Here is a 19,693-nt window from a genome sequence, read left to right on the forward strand (position 1 = left end):
AAATGTATGTGAATATTCTTCTGCACAAACAATAGTTTGGTCCCAGTTTTTAAGAATCTTCTTGGGGGATAGCTTCCAGCGTCTCTCATGAAGGGTAGCTTCAGTAGTCAACCATTGACTTTCTAGAATATTTAGTAGCCAGAGTATTTGCAAATTGTATTGTAACATACATCATTTTAAATCAAAAAGGTTTAGGACTGCTGGCTTTGCTCCCTCACTCACTACATTCCAGTTCAAAGTATTTTATTTTTCTAACTATTCCCTTCCTGTAAGGCATCAAACTGGAAACTACCTTTAATGGAGCTATGCTCATGGGCAACAACATACCAGAACTCCACGTCAGCCACACCACAACGGCAATTGTTCCCACTAGAGCAGTTTCACACTAGAAGCTACAACACCGCCACCAAAGCACACCAGGAGCCACCCCCAGTGCCGTGAAGGCTGCTTCCATATTGATTTTTACTCATTGAAGGCAGCCTTCATGGTACCGCCACCGCTGCACGGGCACCTCTCGTGGCTCTCTTTCCCATGGTACGTCTCTGTGCCAAGGGCACCTAAGGCAGATCTCACTCCATGGGTAGATCCCTTCAATCTAAACTTTTCTCTACCAATAGACATCTCGTTCTATGTGTATCTCTTGTGCTGCAGTGTAACTCTAACTTTTCTTGTATTTTAACTCTATGGCACAACTCTGGGTCTATGGGGCAAGCTTTCCCAGGGCCATGTCACCCTTGCAGGTATTTCAATGGACACATAACACCCCTGCAGACTTCTCTGGCAACCTTGCGGATCTTTCTCTGAAGTACATCTCACACCCTTTCTGCATCTTGCCCACTTTGATGCATGCATCTATTGCCCTATCCCTCTTGTGTGTACCGCAGCTGTATTGCTCCCTCTCTCGGGGGCTCCTATCGCACACGATTGTCCTCAGACTATGATCAGTTGCATGGGCCCTCTCTTTCTACATATTCCATACAGCTCATATAATCTGTGACCATACTCATGTATCCTTCTCCATCTGTTCTGAACTACACTGTTGTTATTGAACCGCTTTAAGACCCGCCTTCTACACATACCTCTTCTACCTACCTATGTGTGTGAATGCGAAAGGTATTTCTCTTGACAAAATCCAATTCAATTTTGGCTAATCAATCAATTGCTGATCCCACACAACTGAACCCCTCCTGAAATGATAATTAAGTATTATACTTTGATTTGTGGCAACTGTTAAGATGAAATGTTGAGACTTGGTTGAATACATCTCTCAAATTTGAAAAACATAATGACATTTTCTAATGCAGGAAAAAACCTGGTCATTGAGTCTAATTCACAAATGATCCAGAAGTAAAAAAAACCTTGTGTATGTGTGCACGTTACTTCCACTGGAAGCTGTCAGCATTTCTTGCTTTAAAAGTATGGTAACTACAGGAGACATAGGAGGAGATGAAATTCTGGGCCCCAAGCATAACAAGACAAGAAGATGTGAAGTACTCACTCTTACCTCTCCATCTTGAACGGGGACTTTGTTGAGCTCTCTGGCTCCATTCGCTGTCAGAATTCCTGCCTGCTACTCTCCAAGGCTGTGTGCTGGCTGTTTGAATATTCGGGAGTGCCACACATTTGTTTTCGTACAAATGTAGGCCTCTTTTATCTTTTCGGGACTGACCCTGGTCTGTGAGATTTCCTTAACCGCAGGTCACTTCTCTAAGGATTTGCATCACCTCATACTTTAGAAACACTGTGTGTATGGGAAACGTTAATAACAACTAGGAATTGGTTTAAGAGCAACTTCTTGTACCATGATATTCAATAATTATCTGCCGGACAAAGTGTCCCTTGTAGAGTTCATATAAAAATGGCATATTTCCATTTTCACTCATAGGAAGAACTAGAAAACCTGCCCTGATTTCTACAGGAGTAGACTAAGGACTTGCTATCATGGTTAGAGCCAATAGGCTGACTTCTGGGCACATGGCGTTTGTGGGCTGTTGTGGAGTTTGTAGCCTGCTGTTTCAGTATGCCTACCAAGCCTGGAGTGCCTGGGAGGTGAAATGTGTGAGAAACGGAGATGTCTACATCTTAATGGGAAGAATTCCTTTCACGAGCCCTGAAGGAGAACTAGAAAGACACTTTGACTAGTTGCCCAGCTTTTGGTGATTCGCCAGGTGCTATGCGGATAAACGGTTTGAGCTTAGTCTTGAAGAGTCCTTCAACTGATGAAGTGGCACTATATATATTGGAATGTAAGCAACATCACCGCCATGAAATTTTATGGCCATTTTTATATTCTATTTGTTGAAAAATTGGTTAAGGGGTCTTTATCCCTCCAAGGGGCTTTCATCCCCATGTTCACATTACCATTTTAATCTCATTTTTGTGGTACTTACTGGTTTTTGTTTTATAAAAACTTGGGGCGGCTCTTTAATCCCATTACTACATAAATGCAATAACACCACATATCCATTGCATATCTTTGAATAGTAGTTCAAGTACTCAGTTACTCTACCGAGGGTGTGTAAGAGGATATCCTTATGGTAAAGATTTGTTTACACATGTGGTACTACCTGAACAATGGATTGGTGCAGCGTCATGCACCATTCAAGCTGCACTGTGAGTCGCGCAAACCAATGTATATTTGAATCCAGGTAAACCACGATTGTTACAATTTTATTCTGTGACTTTCTCTAAGTTACCCAAATTCATTACAGAGGCAATGTATTTCCAAGCATCAAATGCAAGGGACATGCCCATCCAAGCATTATCCGTTAGCACAATGGAAAATTACAATACATCCTGGGCAACCAAATCGAAATCCACCCAATGCATTTTGGGCTGTTTTAGCCCTTCTTCAGGGGAAACCAGAATGTAAAAATGAACCCGTCAGCAGCGTAGAAACCCTTCATGTTTATAGTTATTATTAAACATGAATACAAGTACGCAGTACAAGATTTTCTACGCTACTGATGGGTTCATTTTTACATTTTAGTTACCCCTGAAGAAGGGCTAACACAGCCCGAAATGCATTGGGTGGATTTCGATTTGCTTGTCCAGGATGTATTGTAATTTTCCATCGTGGTAACGGATAAAGCTTGGATGGGCATGTCGCTAATATTTGAAGCTTGGAAATACATTGCCTCTGTTATGAATTTGGATAACTTAGAGACAGTCACGGAATAAAATTGTAACAAGCGTGTTTTACCTGGATTCAAATATACATTGGTTTGCTGGTTTGCGCGACTCGCAGTGCAGCTTGAATGGTGCATGACGCTGCACCAATTCATTTTGACAATTTGAATCGTGCTTTTGGGACAGAGCACTAATCAATCTCACACGCAGGCCTTATTGCCTTGAGCATCTTACTACTTGGAGTAAATAAGGAAAACTGGTGTGCACTCTATCATCTATTTACACAACCTGAAGAAGTGAGATGACAGCTCAAATCATTCTCATTAGTGATGCAAAGAAGCAAAGCCTTCATAACCATCTTTAAGATGGACAGACGCTACGCGATTTACAATTCTCTGAACATACTTCCCTGTTGCTCCTCTCCTGGTGAGTGACGCCATTATCGGTTGGTGAAAACTGTACTATCATTCCTTATCCAGACCCTTTCTCTAAAGAGAACTAAAGAAGAGGTGTCCTGTGAATAATAACTTGGAGCCTACTTTCATTTTAAAAATATCCTCTTTTCATTTCTCTTCCAGTCTAGCTCTGCTGATGCTACTGGGCTCTTTTCACTCCATCTTGTTGACCTTCTGAATTTTACAGACATTCTATCCAATCTGAACTTTACCTACTCCCTCCAGGTTTCGGGTCCCATCTGGGTGATGAAAGTTCACTTTCTCATTTTTGTACGCTTAGTTCTACTGCTCATAAATTGAAATTTGGAGGTGAGGCAGTTCTAATATACCTTAACAAGGGCATTGTGATGCTCTCATTTAAGAAAGAAATTGTAGAGCCCTCTAACACGCCTATTGTGTGATCAGCTTTTAGTCTGATAGCCATTTCCCCATTAACAGAAAAAAGATGATAGGTCATTTCAAGGATTTCTATAATCTCATTATGGCCATATTCACATTCGCTTAGAGCTCCAAGAAAAAGTAATAAAGGTTTTTATGGACGAATTACAGTTTGAAATTTTGCGAGCAATCAATAAAAGCCTCTTCAATTGAGGCACAGCCTATAAAAACCAAGGATCACAGGGTACTATTTCAAAGAACAGAATCCATGGCTAGAGACAAGAATCAGGCATTGTCTTGGTTTAGAGTTTTTCTATCCCAATGATCACAAACAGGAAATATAGCTCCCTTTCTTTCAGAAACTCATGCCTTCAAAGATCCCCTCTCTTGTCTATAAACTTTCATATGGATTTGTCTCTTCCACTTTCATTCCTTACCACGTTTCCAGTGATGAGTGGATGTTATGTGGTGATATGCAAATATTTATGTACATGTTTACTAAATTCAAAGTACTTTTTTATATTGGCCAGCTGTTTGAAGGTCACACAGTAAAGAATGTTCAACAGTGATCACAAACTGAGAGCCAAATGGGAAGCCATTGTTTTTTATGGCAGACGTGGGTTAGCAGAGGTCAAAACTTCCACTAATATTAAGAGTCTCTGACCTCGGCTAAGAAGGTGAAAAAGTGGTGGGTCATTATGGATGCATAGATACCGCTGTACCAACACAGAGCAACAGTAATAAAAAGGGCTAGCATCCAGTGTCTGATGCTGAGGAGGCATATGGTATTTGTGTCTACTGCCCTTAGAGCAAATGCTTCAGACACATCCCGCAATCCAGTAACAGATGTTTTATTGATGTGTGTGGGAGACCTCTCAAAAATCAATGTTGGCATTATACCTAATTCAAGATGGTGGGGTTAGAATAGTGCAGTGCCCTCATAGAGGATTCCATGGGACTTTCACATGACATGCTACCTGTAGCCAAAAGGAGACTGTTCAATAGATGTGTGGCCTTTAAATACTGGAATCAGCTGGGTTCAATGTGCCCATGCGTATCAGGTTGGTCATATGCTCAGTGGGATATAAGGTTTGATTTGCCATAAATTGAGGTAGATACATAGGGTTTTTGATCCTCACTTCAAGGGGAAAAACTATGAGATTTCCTCACACAGGACTATCAAGATGGCCCTCATTTGGAGCTCATTTAGAAACTAATAAAGAACCCTTTGTCGGAGCATTAAGGCGCAGCTTGACTTTATTGCTGTACTGTTCTCTACCTAGGTGCAGAGTAAAAGTAAAATTAATTATTAAAAATAAATATGTAAGCAGAGCGAATCTTAGTACGCTTTGTCCAGAGATAGGGATACAACAAATTTAGTGTATTTCCAAAGATGCTTTGGAGCAAATCTGTGGAAAGACCAAGGCATATCTAGTTTACCTCCTAAACTGTCCCATGAGGAAAAAATTATTGCATATCAATGCAACACATCCTCAGCGGTTTTTAGTTGTGGGATGAAGATAAACATGGCTTTCCCACCTAAAGACACACCATGCAACACCAGACAACTCCTCTCACAAACTCTTTCACCAACTGCACACATCCAAGTTTATTGACAGGCCCAGGGTGAAGGGAAGAAGAAAGAGAGGAAGATAGTTAGAAATCTGGTAAGAAAAAAAGAAAAGTAGGAAAATGTATGGAAAGAAGAGGTGAGAAATAGGGCAGAGCTAGGGAGAGAGAAAATGACAGGAGTCTCTCACCTTGGCAAGGAGCACGCAGTTGAAGGCTTCTGGTCAGCATCAGCTGCCGGACAGCAAAACTGATGCAAGACATTCTCATTCCTGTTGAGAAAGAAGAAAATGTGGTCAGAAAGTAGCCACTTAGGTCAATCAAGCAAATGAACACTGAAGGGGGCAGGTCTGCTAGATCAGGAGCTAAGCATAAATACAAAATAGTAATATTAGGAACTATAATAACGTATTTTTATATATAGTGCTTCATTCTGCACTTGTACTTTTTCTAGACCATGTAAATTACACATAATGTATTCTACTATTTAATGGTACTCAAGGTTCTTCTAAAGGTTAGAGGCTAGGTTAAACTTTTTAGGATTCAACCCTATGATCTGCAGATCAAAGAAAACGTTGGCAGTAAGCTTTTCTGTCACTGAACAAAATCTACAATGTGCATTGTCAAAAACATTTACTCAGTTGAATCTCTAATGAAGAATCTACAAAATGTTCCCTCCCCCTGATTGCTCAGAACCAATTGATAATTTGTTACATTTTTAGACCTATGTTGCATGTTTGTGACAGCAAGGAGCAAACTGGCAATCATGGCCATCAGTTCCATTACTTGTTTCCGATTTTTTTGTCTATTTTAGAACGAAGACATAGCAGGGGAGGTAAGGGCTGTGGTCTGGCACAGAAGAAGCAGCAGGAAGCACATTACGGAGTTCCCAGCGGGCTACTGACATCTGGCCCCATCCAACATCTTAATTGGCCCTCTTGCACTCCAAATGCTTTGCGAAATACAGAGCACCCAAGACTGCTGGGTAACCAAGAGATTGGAGGGTTTCGTGAAGGTCCTGAGGAAACAGCTACCCCAGCCGTAGCTCATATCAAAATGGTGATGGCTGCTAGGGCCTCAGAGCTCGAGAAAAGGACAAAGGAACCCAACTCACTAAGGAGCCTGGGTGGGTAAATTATTGTCAGAAACAGTGGTTCCTGTGGAATAATAGAACCATATATAGATAATAAGATGCACAATTGCAATGGAAGGGTTAAAATGAGGGCAAAGAAACCACATACACCTATGGTTTTGGTTTGATACAATCGTATTTTATATTTCACAAACAAAATTCTATATACAAATAAAAAAAAAATGTGCGTAGTGTCCCCAGTGAGAAACAGGAACCTAAAATATTGGTGACATAATTGTGACAGTATTTTACAAGGTTTCCAAGGTATTCAAAAAAGTCGACCATTTAACAACTCAATACACAATATACAGCAGCTATATACAATAATACGCGCTGTTAATGGTGCGCTTTCTTTTGTTGCCGACGACGTTTTGACCCTATACGTGATCTAGGGTCTCATCAGGACCTATGGATTTAGGGACATCTAGGAAAAGAAAAAATAATGAAATAAGCATATGGTCCATGTAGGGGCACAAATACGACCAATTGGATAAAAGGTCATAAAATTCAAGAGTACCTGACGGGTAGATTGCGCAGCCGCGTAAGGTGTACGTGATGGAGAAAAAGGAAAACAAGATACTCACAAGGACACCCAGCCAGGTACGGATTATGTGAGAAGAAAAATAAAGAGAAGAATATCAAGTATAGGGACAGAAGGCTAGATGGTAGAGGTGCTGTAAGGGCTATCTGTACTAATGATAATACATACTAAGGAAACCTTACCCCAAGTGAGAGTGAAGGCTGGCACTCTGTGGGTAGCTGAGCACTGTTACTGTGTTTATGATACACAGAGACGTGTATGAAGACGGTGATGAAGAACTCTGTTAAGAATGGTAAACAATTAGGGCCTGCGCACTTTAGGTGTGGTTCATTAAAATGTGTCCCTCTGGGGACTGGTTTTACCTGGAGTTGATGTTAATCACAAGGGGTGCTGTCGCGCTGACCTTTGAATCTCGAATGTTCAGTATGGTGGTCTGTACCTGAGAATAGCAGGGGGGACAGAGTTACACTTGGTTTTACTGCCTCACGGCATTGCGCAGTGGAGCAATGGCGGGCAAGGTGTGAAGCCCATCTATAGAAGTGAGTATTTTTCAATGCAGTACAATTTTTTCAGCAAAATGAGACACCAAAGGGACATTGGCAACAGAGCGTCTTATCTGTCTGTGATGTTGTCCAATGCGCGCGTTTACTGGCTGTTGTGTTTGGCCAATGTATGGTAACCCACAAGGGCACCATATGCAGTATACTACGTTTCGTGTATTACAATTGGAAAATAATTCCAATGTGTGCTTCAAACTTGCATGTTGAAGTACGTTAGTGTTTGATGTAAAGGTGCAGGAAACACAATTCCCGCACTTGTTGTGGCCTTTGATTTCAGGTAGGCCCCGTGTGGATTTTAATGAGTTGCTTTTACGCAAAGTGACCTCTGTAGATGATTTAACTAGGTGATCTTTGATGTTCTTACAGTGTTTAAAAGCAAACGTTGGGGTGTCAATCTATGGGTCGATTATTTTGATTATTTCCCAATTTTTGGTTATCAGCTTCCGAATTTTGTTGGTGTGTACACCAAATGTAATAACACAAATCAGTCTGTCTACTGTTGGTTTTTCTCTGGTGGTTAGCAATTCTTCCCTGGGGCAGAACCAGGCGCGTTTCATAGATTTTCTCACTAGTCTTCTGGGGTATCCTCCTGCCTCTAGTTTAGCTTTCACTGTATCTGCCTCCAACATATAATCTTCCTTATGAGTAAAATTTCTGTGCAAGCGCAGGAATTGGCCAAAGGGTAATCCATCACATAGGGCATGGGGGTGGTGGCTTCTATATGATAGAAGCGTGTTACTCTCGGTGGGCTTTCTGTGAAGGGAAGTATATAGTGTCCCCTCAGCGTGTTGGATATTGAGATCAAGAAAGGCTATGGTTGACTTATGTATTGTGGAGATAAATGTCAAGTGTTTTTGAATGCTGTTCAGATACAAGACAAGGTTGTTAAATTCAATCTCACTCCCAGATAAGAAAAATGTCCTCTATGTATCTTTTCCAATATTTGTTGTTGGAGCGATACATATTGGTGATATTTAGAGCAAATTTCTGTTCTATATGGTTCATGTAAATGTTAGCCAGGTTGGGCGCAAAAACGGCTCTCATGCTGGTCCCAGAGCATTGTTGATAGTAATTCCCATTGGAAACAAAATAATTTGTTTGCAGGTAGAAGAGAGATAATGAAGGAAGTAGGTACTTGAATCGGTCTGGGTCTAGTGTCTAGGAGCTCCTCAATAACCTGAATGCTCTCGGTTTGTGGGAAGTTAGTGCTGGCGGACTGATTGGGGGCTGACACAGACAGACAACAGCCAGCCGTGGAGAGTGACTGCATGGAAAAAAACGTGGACCTGACGGTGTAACCGGCACTGGACTGCACTGAGCGGTGCCATGTGGGTGGCGTGTCCGGCTGCCTGCAAAGGAACGATGGCTCAGCTGCAACATCACCTATTGAGATATGCAATAGGGGCAACTGGAGTTTGAGGAGACTGGTAATCGCTGAGCGTCTCCTTAGGTTTGTCTCCATAGAGAGGGGCGTACAATAGTTACTGACACTGACGGGCAGGCGACACCCTATAGCCCCTTTTCAAAAGAGACTTCCAAGATATCGACTGAGGAACTGGACCACCAGCAGGGACATCTAAATCTGCATCAGTCATATTATGCCATGGAGGGAACGCTGGCGTCAGGGGTGCCCCTGCTAAAGTCAGGCCAAAGTGAATCATTTGCCTTTATACAATCACCATTACATAACTAAGATGCAGGACAGAGCACTAGACAGAACCCATAGGGGTTCCTGTACCTGGAGATGTCTATGAACTACCGGAGATTTACGACTGTAGAGTAATCAAATGACTCACACTGGTGGTAATAGCATCAGGAGCATGGGGTGCCATTTAAAATGGAAGGCTGGAAACATGGAAGACTCGAGCATGCCCAAGCAACCAAGCGACCGCGAGGGGCAACAGCAGCCTTATCCAGGACGCTGTTGGGAGACACAGCCAGATAAACAGTACTTCATACTAGCCGCTATTAAAGACATGATGCCCTCAAGCTCAAAATGGACGCAGTAGTGACCACAATCGGATTGTAGCGCGACAATCAGCGCAAAATGGAGGGATAGGATCACTAAACCGAACAAGCCACAGCTAATTAAAACCGACCACTACAGAATTATTCAAGAAAATGAAAGACATAACAGCGAGAGCCAGATTCCTAGAGTACAGAGCAGAAGACTCTGTACACCAAACAGGAGGAATAATACTTGTGTGATTGGTCTATTGAGAGCATGGAGGGAGGATTACCTTCCTAGGAACTTGGCTGAGAGAAACAGTGGCGCCTTTGTGACTATCCCATTTCTTCACACTGACTCTCACCCACATGGTGCCAGCGAGATCACCTGCGTTAGGCACCCAGGCTCACCCCCTAGTTGCAAAATGACCTTAATTCAAAGATTGCGATCACATATTGAAACAAGCCCACGGAAAAGGGGAGCTCTGAGTAGAGAATCAAAAAGTAATGATCTTCCCTGACTTTACACTTCCAGTACAGCGACAAAGGGCATTCTTTCATGAAGTCAAGAGACAACTGCACCTGATTGGTGTAAAATACGCAATGCTGTTTCCAGCCAAGCTGAGGGCAATTACTGATGAGGGCTTGCAGTTTATCACAGGACCCCAGGATGTCTTAAACCAGGTGGAGACTCAGACACCACCAGATAAGGACAGTGCAGAATGGAGACCCCAGCGACCCCTGAGACAGGCTAGACTGAGAAATAAACCAGCTCGTTGGGGTTATCCTCCCAAGGACCAAGTGAGAATTGAAAGAATCTGGGCAGCAGAGGCATCTGCAGGTATAAAGAATTCTGCCATGACAAAGGATCCCACACATACTGGTGAAACAGGCAACGGAATGGACACTGACACAGAGTTGGTCAAGACACCTGGGTTTGACAGTGGATTGGACCTACCCAGTTTCACGCTCAGATCAGTAGATACCACTGTCAAAGCATCCTTGGAGAAGCTTGCCCAGTCTGATGCAGAGGGCACCACGTCCTAAAATGGCATCATTTTTCACAAAATCAGTAATGTATTGCCTATGGGTGGAGGAGGGTCGAACGTAGCATGTATTAATCATAGGAGTAATAGCTGGATGATGCGGCACCTTGCCAGGGCTGTGCGCCTTACAGCAAGATTTGACCCCTCAGTTTGAACTGTGCGATCGCGCCAAGTAAGATGGTTAAAAATGCTGGTTTAGATGGTGGGATGTTGCCTCACTATCCTGGGGAGTTGGGTGTGTTCTGAGGTTGCACATGTTGGGGTCCTGGTACAGTGCAAATGTAGCGAGGGCTCGGAGGAAGGGTTAGAACTGGGGACTGGGGGACCTGGGAGACAGGACTGGAACATTCTCTTTGTCATGGCAGGAATGACACCCAGTTATAAGATGATATCTTGGAATGTCCAAAGCCTTGAAAATATGAGCACACAATATAAGTTGTAGGCCTATTTAAAGAGAAGGGGGATACATGTTGCATGATTGTTGGAAAATCACCTGACTATGAGGGTAGGTATAGCTCACACCAATAGCTGGAGGGGGAGGTGAACTGCACTGAGTTAATAACCTTCTCCCACTGTGTTCTCATATAGGGAGATCATGAACATCCAGGTGCTGGCTAAAATTACAGCTAAAGATGGGAGATATGTAATAATTAGTGGCCCACTAAACAGTCAAGATGTGAGCGTAATGAACCTATATGCATATAATTCTGATCAAGTGTGTTATATTGGTAAGATTTCCAAACTGATTGCACCCCATATGCTATGCTCAGTTATCATTGGAGGGGACTTTGATTGTGTGGGCGACACAAATTTGGATTGTTCACAACGCCCTGCTAGAGATTCATCCGCTATTCGTGTGGCCTCAACAATTCAAGAGTGGGACACACAATGGGGACTGGTTGACTCTAGAGGGTGTTAGACCTCTCATCCTTGAGGTGGTCTTGTTATGCTATGTTTTATCAATCAGTTTTGTAGAGCACTCAGCTGGCCAGCTCGGACTTCCCAGCACTGACAGGAGGATATGCAACTGATTGTCTAAGAGAATGTTGGCTGAAGGTTGATCTGAAGGGACGGGTTTTTAGTTGCTTTCTAAAGCTTAAAAGTTTGTTATTTGACCTGAGCTGGCCAGGGAGAGAGTTCCATAATTTGGCTGTGAGATAAGCAAAAGAGCAACCTCCTTCTCCTGCTCTCTTGATTCTGGGAACAGCAAGAAGGGAGAGGTAATTCGATCGCAGTGCTCTGGGGGCTTTATGTGGTGAATGAGGTGCTGCATGAATGATTAGCCTGGGTGAATGATTAGCCTGTGGGCGATGCATAGGTCCTTAAATTCTATTCGTTTGTTGATAGGTAACCAATGCAGTTGCGAAAGAGAGCTGGGCATGCAGAATTCATTTTAGGCAGACCCAAGAGGGCTCGAGCAGTGGCATTTTGGGGGCCTGCAATTTTTTTGTGGCATAGGCAGGACTGCCAAGTACATGGAGTTGCTGTTATTTAGGCGTGATAGGATTAGGCCTAGCACCACTGTCCCCCGGCATACTGCAGAAAGCCACTTAAACATTTTCCTATCGGATCCTAGCAGGCCAAAGCAAGTGCCCACCACCTTTTTTAGTCTGGGAGATCATAGTCAAATCTCTGTCCATACTAAAGCCAAGATTCTTGACTTCAGGTGGGGGACTAACGCAGACAAGGGTTGTTTCCGGAGCAACGGGTATTGCCAACCACCATCACCTCTGATTTGTCCGCATTCAACTTGACACAACTTGCCGCCATCCAACTGGCCACCTGTTCTAGACATGTATTAAGTTTCTTGGAGGTGAATTTGGTTTCAGGTGACATAGAAACGACAATCTGAGTGTTGTAAAGCCATGGGCACAAATGATGTCTGAAAAAGGTCGAACATTTATGTTGAAGAGCACGGGGCACGAAGAAGCGCCCTGCGGCACTCCACAATCCAACTAATGGGTTTCCGACAAGAAGGATCCTTCACTGATTTGGCAGCTTCTGTTGGCCAAAAACACTGTTAGCCATTTTAGTGCTGCCCCTGTGATCCCAATTGATTTCATCCTGTTGCTCAAAACTGAATGAGAGACGGTATGGAAAGCTGTGCCCATCCTTGATTACCTTAAATCTTACACGTTTGGAGTAGTTGGGGTCGAAGGTCTTATACAGAGTAACTGATACGCTACTGAGGCCAACCCAGCTTCGAGTACATGTATCAAAGTCCGAATCCGCCTCATGAATGCTGCCCGATTTGAACCCTCCTTGCTTATAAGATAGCTTGATAAAGCTTAAGGCCCTTCTAGCACGCCTATACCCTCAAATAAAACTATCTACAGCGCTCTCTAGGCGCTTGAAATAAGACTGCGGGATCTGTAAAGGGATGGAGTGAAACAAATATAAAAACTTAGGCAATATGCACATTTTAATAACATAACTTCTGCCGAGGATGCTGAGAGAAAGTCTATGCCATCTTCGCAACTTAGCCACAACATGTTTGAGGAGTGGCTCATAGTTTAAAGTGATAATATGTTATGTTATGTTATATAGTTTATAGCTTATATAGCTTATAGAGCGCACAGCTGCCCCAGCAAAGGGTCGTCCCGGAGCTAAAAACAGTCAGATGGAAAGACCACCAGAAAAAGCAAAGGGACCTATAGTGAAGGGAAGAAATGAGTCTTAGTTGCCTTTCGGAATGCCAAGTAGTTATTTAAGCTAAGAATAGACAGTGGGAGAGAATTCTTACGTTTGGCTGCCAGTGTGCGGAAAGCGCACCCCTCACCCCGTACTCTCCTTACCCTAGGAAGAAACGACAAATGTTGGACCGTAGAATGAAGTTGGCGGGAGGGAATGTTTGGGCGAGAGCAGGGTGGCCAGAATGCCAGGGGAAGAAGAGTTCAATATTTTAAAAGCGATGCAAAGGGACTTAAACTCCACATGTCTGGCCACTGGCAATCAATGTAGTCGACGAATGGCAGCAGAGGTAGAGCAAGTTCTCGGGAGGCCAAGAAAAGTGCTGGCTACTGCATTCTGAACCCTCTGTAATCTCAAGATCTCTGATTTGTTGGTCCCCAAGTAGAGCGAGCTGGCGTAATCCAATCTCGACAAAATGGCAGCCTGGATGATAACCTGTCGAGTGGACAGATCAAAGTAACCTAACAATGGCTTAAGCCCCTGCAGAATACCAATACAGGTCCCTGCCACTTCTTAGTTTGGGCCTGGAAGCTGAGAGCTGAGTCCACCTAAACACCCAGATTATTTACCATCTGTTTGGGGGTGGGAGCACAGCCCAAGGTTGTAGGCCACCAATGCTCACTCCACAGCTCTCCATCCCGCCCAACCAACAGGACTTCAGTCTTGCTTGCGTTAAGCTGCAGACAGTTGGCAGACATCCACTCAGCAATAGCCATGAGATTGCTCCGGAACGTGGAGGCATCCTGCGCTGAGTTACCACAGAGGGCCACTACCAACTGTGTATCGTTGGCGTACGATACTATTGTCAGGCCTCTGCTCCCAGCCACCACTGCTAAAGGTTGAACATAAAGGTTAAACAGCATAGGGCTCAGTGCTGAGCCCTGTGGCACCCCTTGTTGAATAGTATGAATCCGAGAGCAAAAAGGGACAAGCCGTCACCTGAAAGGTCCTCTCAGAGAGGAAGGAGGCGAACCAATCAAGGACAAAGCCCACAAACCCCGCCTCCTCCAGCCGTTGCAGCAGAATCTGGTGGGAGACCGTATCAAACGTGGCACTGAGATCTAATAAAATCAGTGCTGACGTACGTCTCTCATCCAGTGCGGCCCTCAGATGTTTGGTCACTGCTAGGAGGGCCGACTCCGTGCTATGGCCTGGGCGGAAGCCGTTCTGAGAGAGGTCAAACTTGTTATTGTCTTCCAGGAAGCCTGTCAGAATGGAATTGGCATGGGTCTCAGCAATCTTAGATACCCCTGGCAGGAGAGATATGGGACGGAAATTCTCCAGTTTGGCTGTGTCCATGGAAGGCATTTTTAACAAGGGGATCACCCTTGCTTGCTTCTATGTCCAAGGGACAACTGCCATGGACAGGGACATATTAATCACCTGACCCAAAGGAGACAGGAGCACGGATAGAGAGTTCATAAATTGCTCCAGTTTGAGGGGGTCAGCAGGAGAGCCTGATTTCACCTTGCTGCATAACACACGCAGCTCGTCCTGGGAGATTGATGGAAAGGATGCAAGAGTGTAGGTGGTACAGAAACTAAGGGCTAAGCCCAAAGATGGGGCAGCTAGCGGGAAGGAATTATAAATGTTCTCCACCTTTTCCACAAAGAAGGTGGCAAGAACCTCACATTGCTCATCTGATGTCATATGGGGCACTGTTTAAGATCTTTAAGTATACCATAGATACATTTAGCGAGGTTCTTACTGCCCTTGGTCTCAGCTGCGTAATAGGCTGCTTGCTCTGACTGGATGGTCCTTAACAGCTGCCTGATAACGCCCCTTCGAGATCAGATTTGCGTCTCCACACCCGTTCCAACCTTTTGCAAACTTTACGCATGCTGGCAAGCTTATCACTGTACCACGGACTAGACTTGGTGTTGCGACACTTGGACCACTTAGCCGGAATAAGCACGTCTAGTGGCTGAAGGATCCAGTCCGACAGTGCTTTATCAGCAGCGTCCGGGTCATCCGGTAGGTTAAGGATGTTTGTAGACAGAAGGGCATGAAATTGCTCGGTCTTTAATTTATGCCACGGGCGCCTGTTAAGATCATCTATCCGGCTGATGAGGCAGACACTCAAATATATATCTGTCCATGTAACGCCTAAGGGGGTAGGTGAAATGTTTGATTGGAAGTTCAAAATTGTTTGAGTTTTTGCCAAGTTGAGCTTATACCCTGAAAAAGAGCCTAAGAGATCCACCTCTTCTGTTATGCAAATTCTGGCTTCGACCGGGTCAATGGAAAAAAGATTTGGCAAGAAATGTATAAGCAGTACACTTTGCCGACTATAAACCAATATACTCCATTATAGGGCAACCCGAAATTCCCCGAAATATTCGGGGATAATGCTGGCAGAGTCTGCCAGCGTAACGGCATTATTAATCTTGGACAGTTGTATGATGGTCAGGGGTTTTGCTTGTTCGCTGCTTAAAAAGATGGGTTCGGGCTTCCGCAAAGCTTGTTTTTAAAATACTTACAAATCAGGGATTATCTTTTAAATGAACAGAAGATACGAGAGATCCCATATACATCAGAATTATTGATTGGGGTATACTTAAATCCCGATAAAGGCGCTATTAGTGTAATCTATCAGAAACGTATTGTAAAAGCATCGGACGATAATTTGCTGATCTCTGCTAAACTTAGTCGCCTTCTGAAAACTCACATGTCTGTAGAAGAATTACAGTAGGCAATGGATACTATGGACCATCAGTTACCTCTGTCAATCTGAAATTGCAGCAACACAGGACAATATTTATGCTTTATTGTACTCCCGAACTCATATCCAAGTGGGCAACTACTCAATCTACAGCAAAATCACACTGTCCAAAATGCAACTAGTTCGCGGCAGACTTGTCACTAATATTTACCAGGCAGCTTGGTCGTGAACTTCAGCTCACAGAGAAGAAAATTCTCCTGGGACTCATATATGGGGCTGACAGCGGAGAGAGGTCCTTAAAGTCTATTATCATCACATGTGCTCGCCTGTGTATTGCAAGAGCCTGGGTAGATACTAACAGCACTGATGCTGTTGGGGTCTGGATACTTCTTAGACAAGTGTTTGAACTCAAATTAGCGCTTGCCCCGGCGAGAGGTCCTCGCTCCTGGCTCCGATTTAAACAAATCTGGGGATGTCTTCAATGGACCTGATCCTTCACTATCCTGCTCTATATTGCCGGTCTAGTTCCTTCATCGGATTTCTTTTCATTTTCTTATGAACTGTAATATAATACCAGGCAAAGGTGCATTAATTAAGCATTATATTTTAAAAGAGCATTACAATTATGTAAACCATATTTTTATTTCTTCTCTTCTCCTCTCTTTTCCTTTTTTATTTCCTTCTTATCTCTGTTTCCCGTCTTGTTATTGTTTCACGGTTATATTATGTTATTGTATTGTCATACTAATGGCTAATAAAATGTAAAAAAGGGAAAGCTGTGCCCAAGTCAAGAAGAATAAGCGCAGCGGACCTGCCTCGATCTAGAGTAATTCTCAAGTTGTCAGTGGCCAGCAGAAAAGCTGTCTCCGTGCTGCAACCAGGGCGGAAACCAGTTTGCGTATGGTGCAGCAAGTTTTTAGTATCTAAAAAGTTAGAGAGAAAACCATTTAGTAGTTACTTTAAGATTTTACTTATCCTTGAAAGCAATGAGATAGGCCTATAATGTTCTGGCCTACCAGGGTCCAGTGAGCCCTTCTTTCGCAGTAGCCGGTCTTCCCCCATACGTTTTGCCTTACCCCTCCATATTTTTCTGATCTCGTTTTTGTTGGCCTTTGGACTCTGTGCACTCTGCACTTTACCACCAGTGCTAAAATGCATGTACTCACTCCTTAAAACATGATAACATTGGCTTGTTCCCAATTGGCATTTTTAATTTACTGATAACTCCCTAGTAAAGTTGTACTACCTGGACCGAGGCCATGCTACTAGTGGGCCTGCATAACTTGTTGTGCCACCCACTTAAGTAGCCTTGCATATCTATCTTCAGTTTGCCATTGCACCCTGTTAGTCTGCCATTTAGACCTTGCAAAATAAACCTTCTGCCAGGCCCAAACCTTCCTTTTGAATACATATGTCACCCATAAGGTAGGACTTAAACCGCCCAGTGGGCAGAGTGCAGTGTATTTTAAAAATTGGGCATGTACTTTTAGGTTTTACATGTCCTGGTAGTGGAAACCTCCAAAATTACTTTTTCACTACTGTAATGCCTCCCTTCCCCCACAGGATAACATTGGAGTTACCTTATTACATTTAATAAGGATAATAAGGATACCTTCCAAATTGGAAAGGGTAAACTGGTCATGTTTAGTGTCTATGGACTTGTAATGAAGCAATATAATGAACAATCCTCCTCTTTTATGGTAAAGTCAGATGTTGAATTATAATTTTAAAAATTCCACTTTTAGAAAGTCTGCCTTGAACATTTACTACCTGCAACCTGTCTCTGGGTCACATGACTATGTGTCATTGGCAGTTGGTCTTTGTGTATTCCATCCAAACAGCCACACAAAATAGAGAGCTTGGGTGTCCATCACTGGCAGGATGGTAGAGCTGAGCTGGGCATAGCCCTGCTTACACTTGAATAGGCTATGTCTTGCCTTTACACAAAGGGTTGCCTACCCCCAGTACTTAGTCTGGAGCCAGGGCAGGGGAGGCAGGAAACCTGTGCACTTCAAAGACAAACCTCTAGAAGCTACTCCCACTTTAAAGGAGGTATCTGACATAACTATTGGACCCCAGACACCAACCCTTCAGCACACTTCTTCACCTGTGGAGAATCTGACAGGAATAAATATTGCTGTGCTGCTGAAAGAACTGTCACCCTGTAGGACTGCTGCCTTGCTGGAGTGCTGCCCTGCTGTCCTCCTGCGTGCATCAGAGGGATTGGACCTGCACCTGAACCCAGGACTCCCAGAGTGACTCCAAGGGATAGTCTGTTGGGATCCTGTTCAGAGTCACAGGGACATAACAGGCTCAAAACCACCTGAACCAGCACCCAGATCCAGCTAGAGCAAGACCCTGACTCACCAAGAGGGGCCCCTAACGTCCTGGACCCTTGGTGAGAACTCAGTGGACATGAATTGAAGTTTTTAGGCTCTTCATGGCTGGGAACGGCCCATTGGTGCCAAACCCTTGCCACTCACACTGCCCCCCAAAGCAAAGCTCTATGAACCCAACCCATCGTACTACAGCATCAACCATTTGCGACAACCACCACCGCGAAGCACTGGCCCAACCATTCACAATCACAACAGGATGTTCGCACTACAGCATCGCCTGTCTAACCTGGTCCCTGTATCCGATCCGCGCTCCATCGTGGTCAGCCTGAACTTGTGACTTTTTCTTGGTCTCGCATGACCAGATAAACACGAATGGGCCTTTGTGTATTTTTTATGCAACAATTACACTTACATTTTTTTATTGCATATCTCCAGTTCTACTGATTGGATTTTTGTTGTTTTGCTCTGATTTATTTATTTAAGTTTGATATATTTTTATAATTTGTGTGGGATTTTTCTTGTGTTGTGTTTTCACTTTACTACTGTTTGAAGTGCTGCAAAAATACTTTTCACATTTCCTATAATTTAATCCTGACTGCTCTGTGCCAAGCTACCAGAGGGTTGAGCAGCGGTTAATTTGTGGCTTGATTGTGCCTCACCATGAAAAGGATTGTGGTTGCTGCTTGAGTTGGGTTTCACCCCCCTCAACCAGTTTCTCACACTGCCTCACCACTCACATGTTTACCAAAAAAATATAATAGAAAGTTTGCAGGTGTCACCCTTTTTTTTACTTCTACTCAACCACCCGACAAACAAAATGTCTAATTAGACCTATATCACCCTCCAAAATATTGTTCATTTTCTATTCACCTTAAGGGGATCACACTCTTGAACACAACTTCACCTGCATGTTTAACTCAGCCCCTTCCTTCCATCCATTGGTCTGTTCAAGTTTTATTTGCATTTTGAATATAATCACCACAACAATACAGCATGAGGCAAGGGATCAGTCCACCACCACCATTATCTCTCTTCACTGTGAGTGAGAGCATTTTGCATTAAAAGTAATCCACTTCAGTCAGAGGTCTAGAAGGCCAATCTCTGTATCTGCTTCCAATAGTTTTTTTTTATTTATTTACTTTTGCGATGGCGTATTTTGTATTTCTTTTATTTTTGCAAACATATGCTCACCGCCATTAGACAGTGGCATTTTTACATTTTTATTATTTTTCCACTTTTAAAAA

At 43.5% G+C, this 19,693-nt stretch overlaps 1 protein-coding gene across 4 annotated transcripts in view; it reads right to left on the reverse strand.

Annotated features, from left to right (window-relative positions):
• The window catches only part of IQSEC3 (IQ motif and Sec7 domain ArfGEF 3), a 977,131-nt gene that overhangs the window by 723,049 nt on the left and 234,389 nt on the right, over window positions 1-19,693 (reverse strand). For all 4 annotated transcript variants that reach the window (XM_085652293.1, XM_085652292.1, XM_085652296.1 and 1 more), the window contains exon 2: window positions 5,723-5,803. In XM_085652293.1, coding sequence (XP_085508419.1) covers window positions 5,723-5,803 — 81 coding nt within the window. The remainder of the gene's footprint in view (window positions 1-5,722; window positions 5,804-19,693) is intronic.

The sequence above is a fragment of the Triturus cristatus genome, chromosome 4_1, assembly GCF_964204655.1.
Source record: "Triturus cristatus chromosome 4_1, aTriCri1.1, whole genome shotgun sequence".
Classification (NCBI taxonomy): Eukaryota; Metazoa; Chordata; class Amphibia; order Caudata; family Salamandridae; genus Triturus; species Triturus cristatus.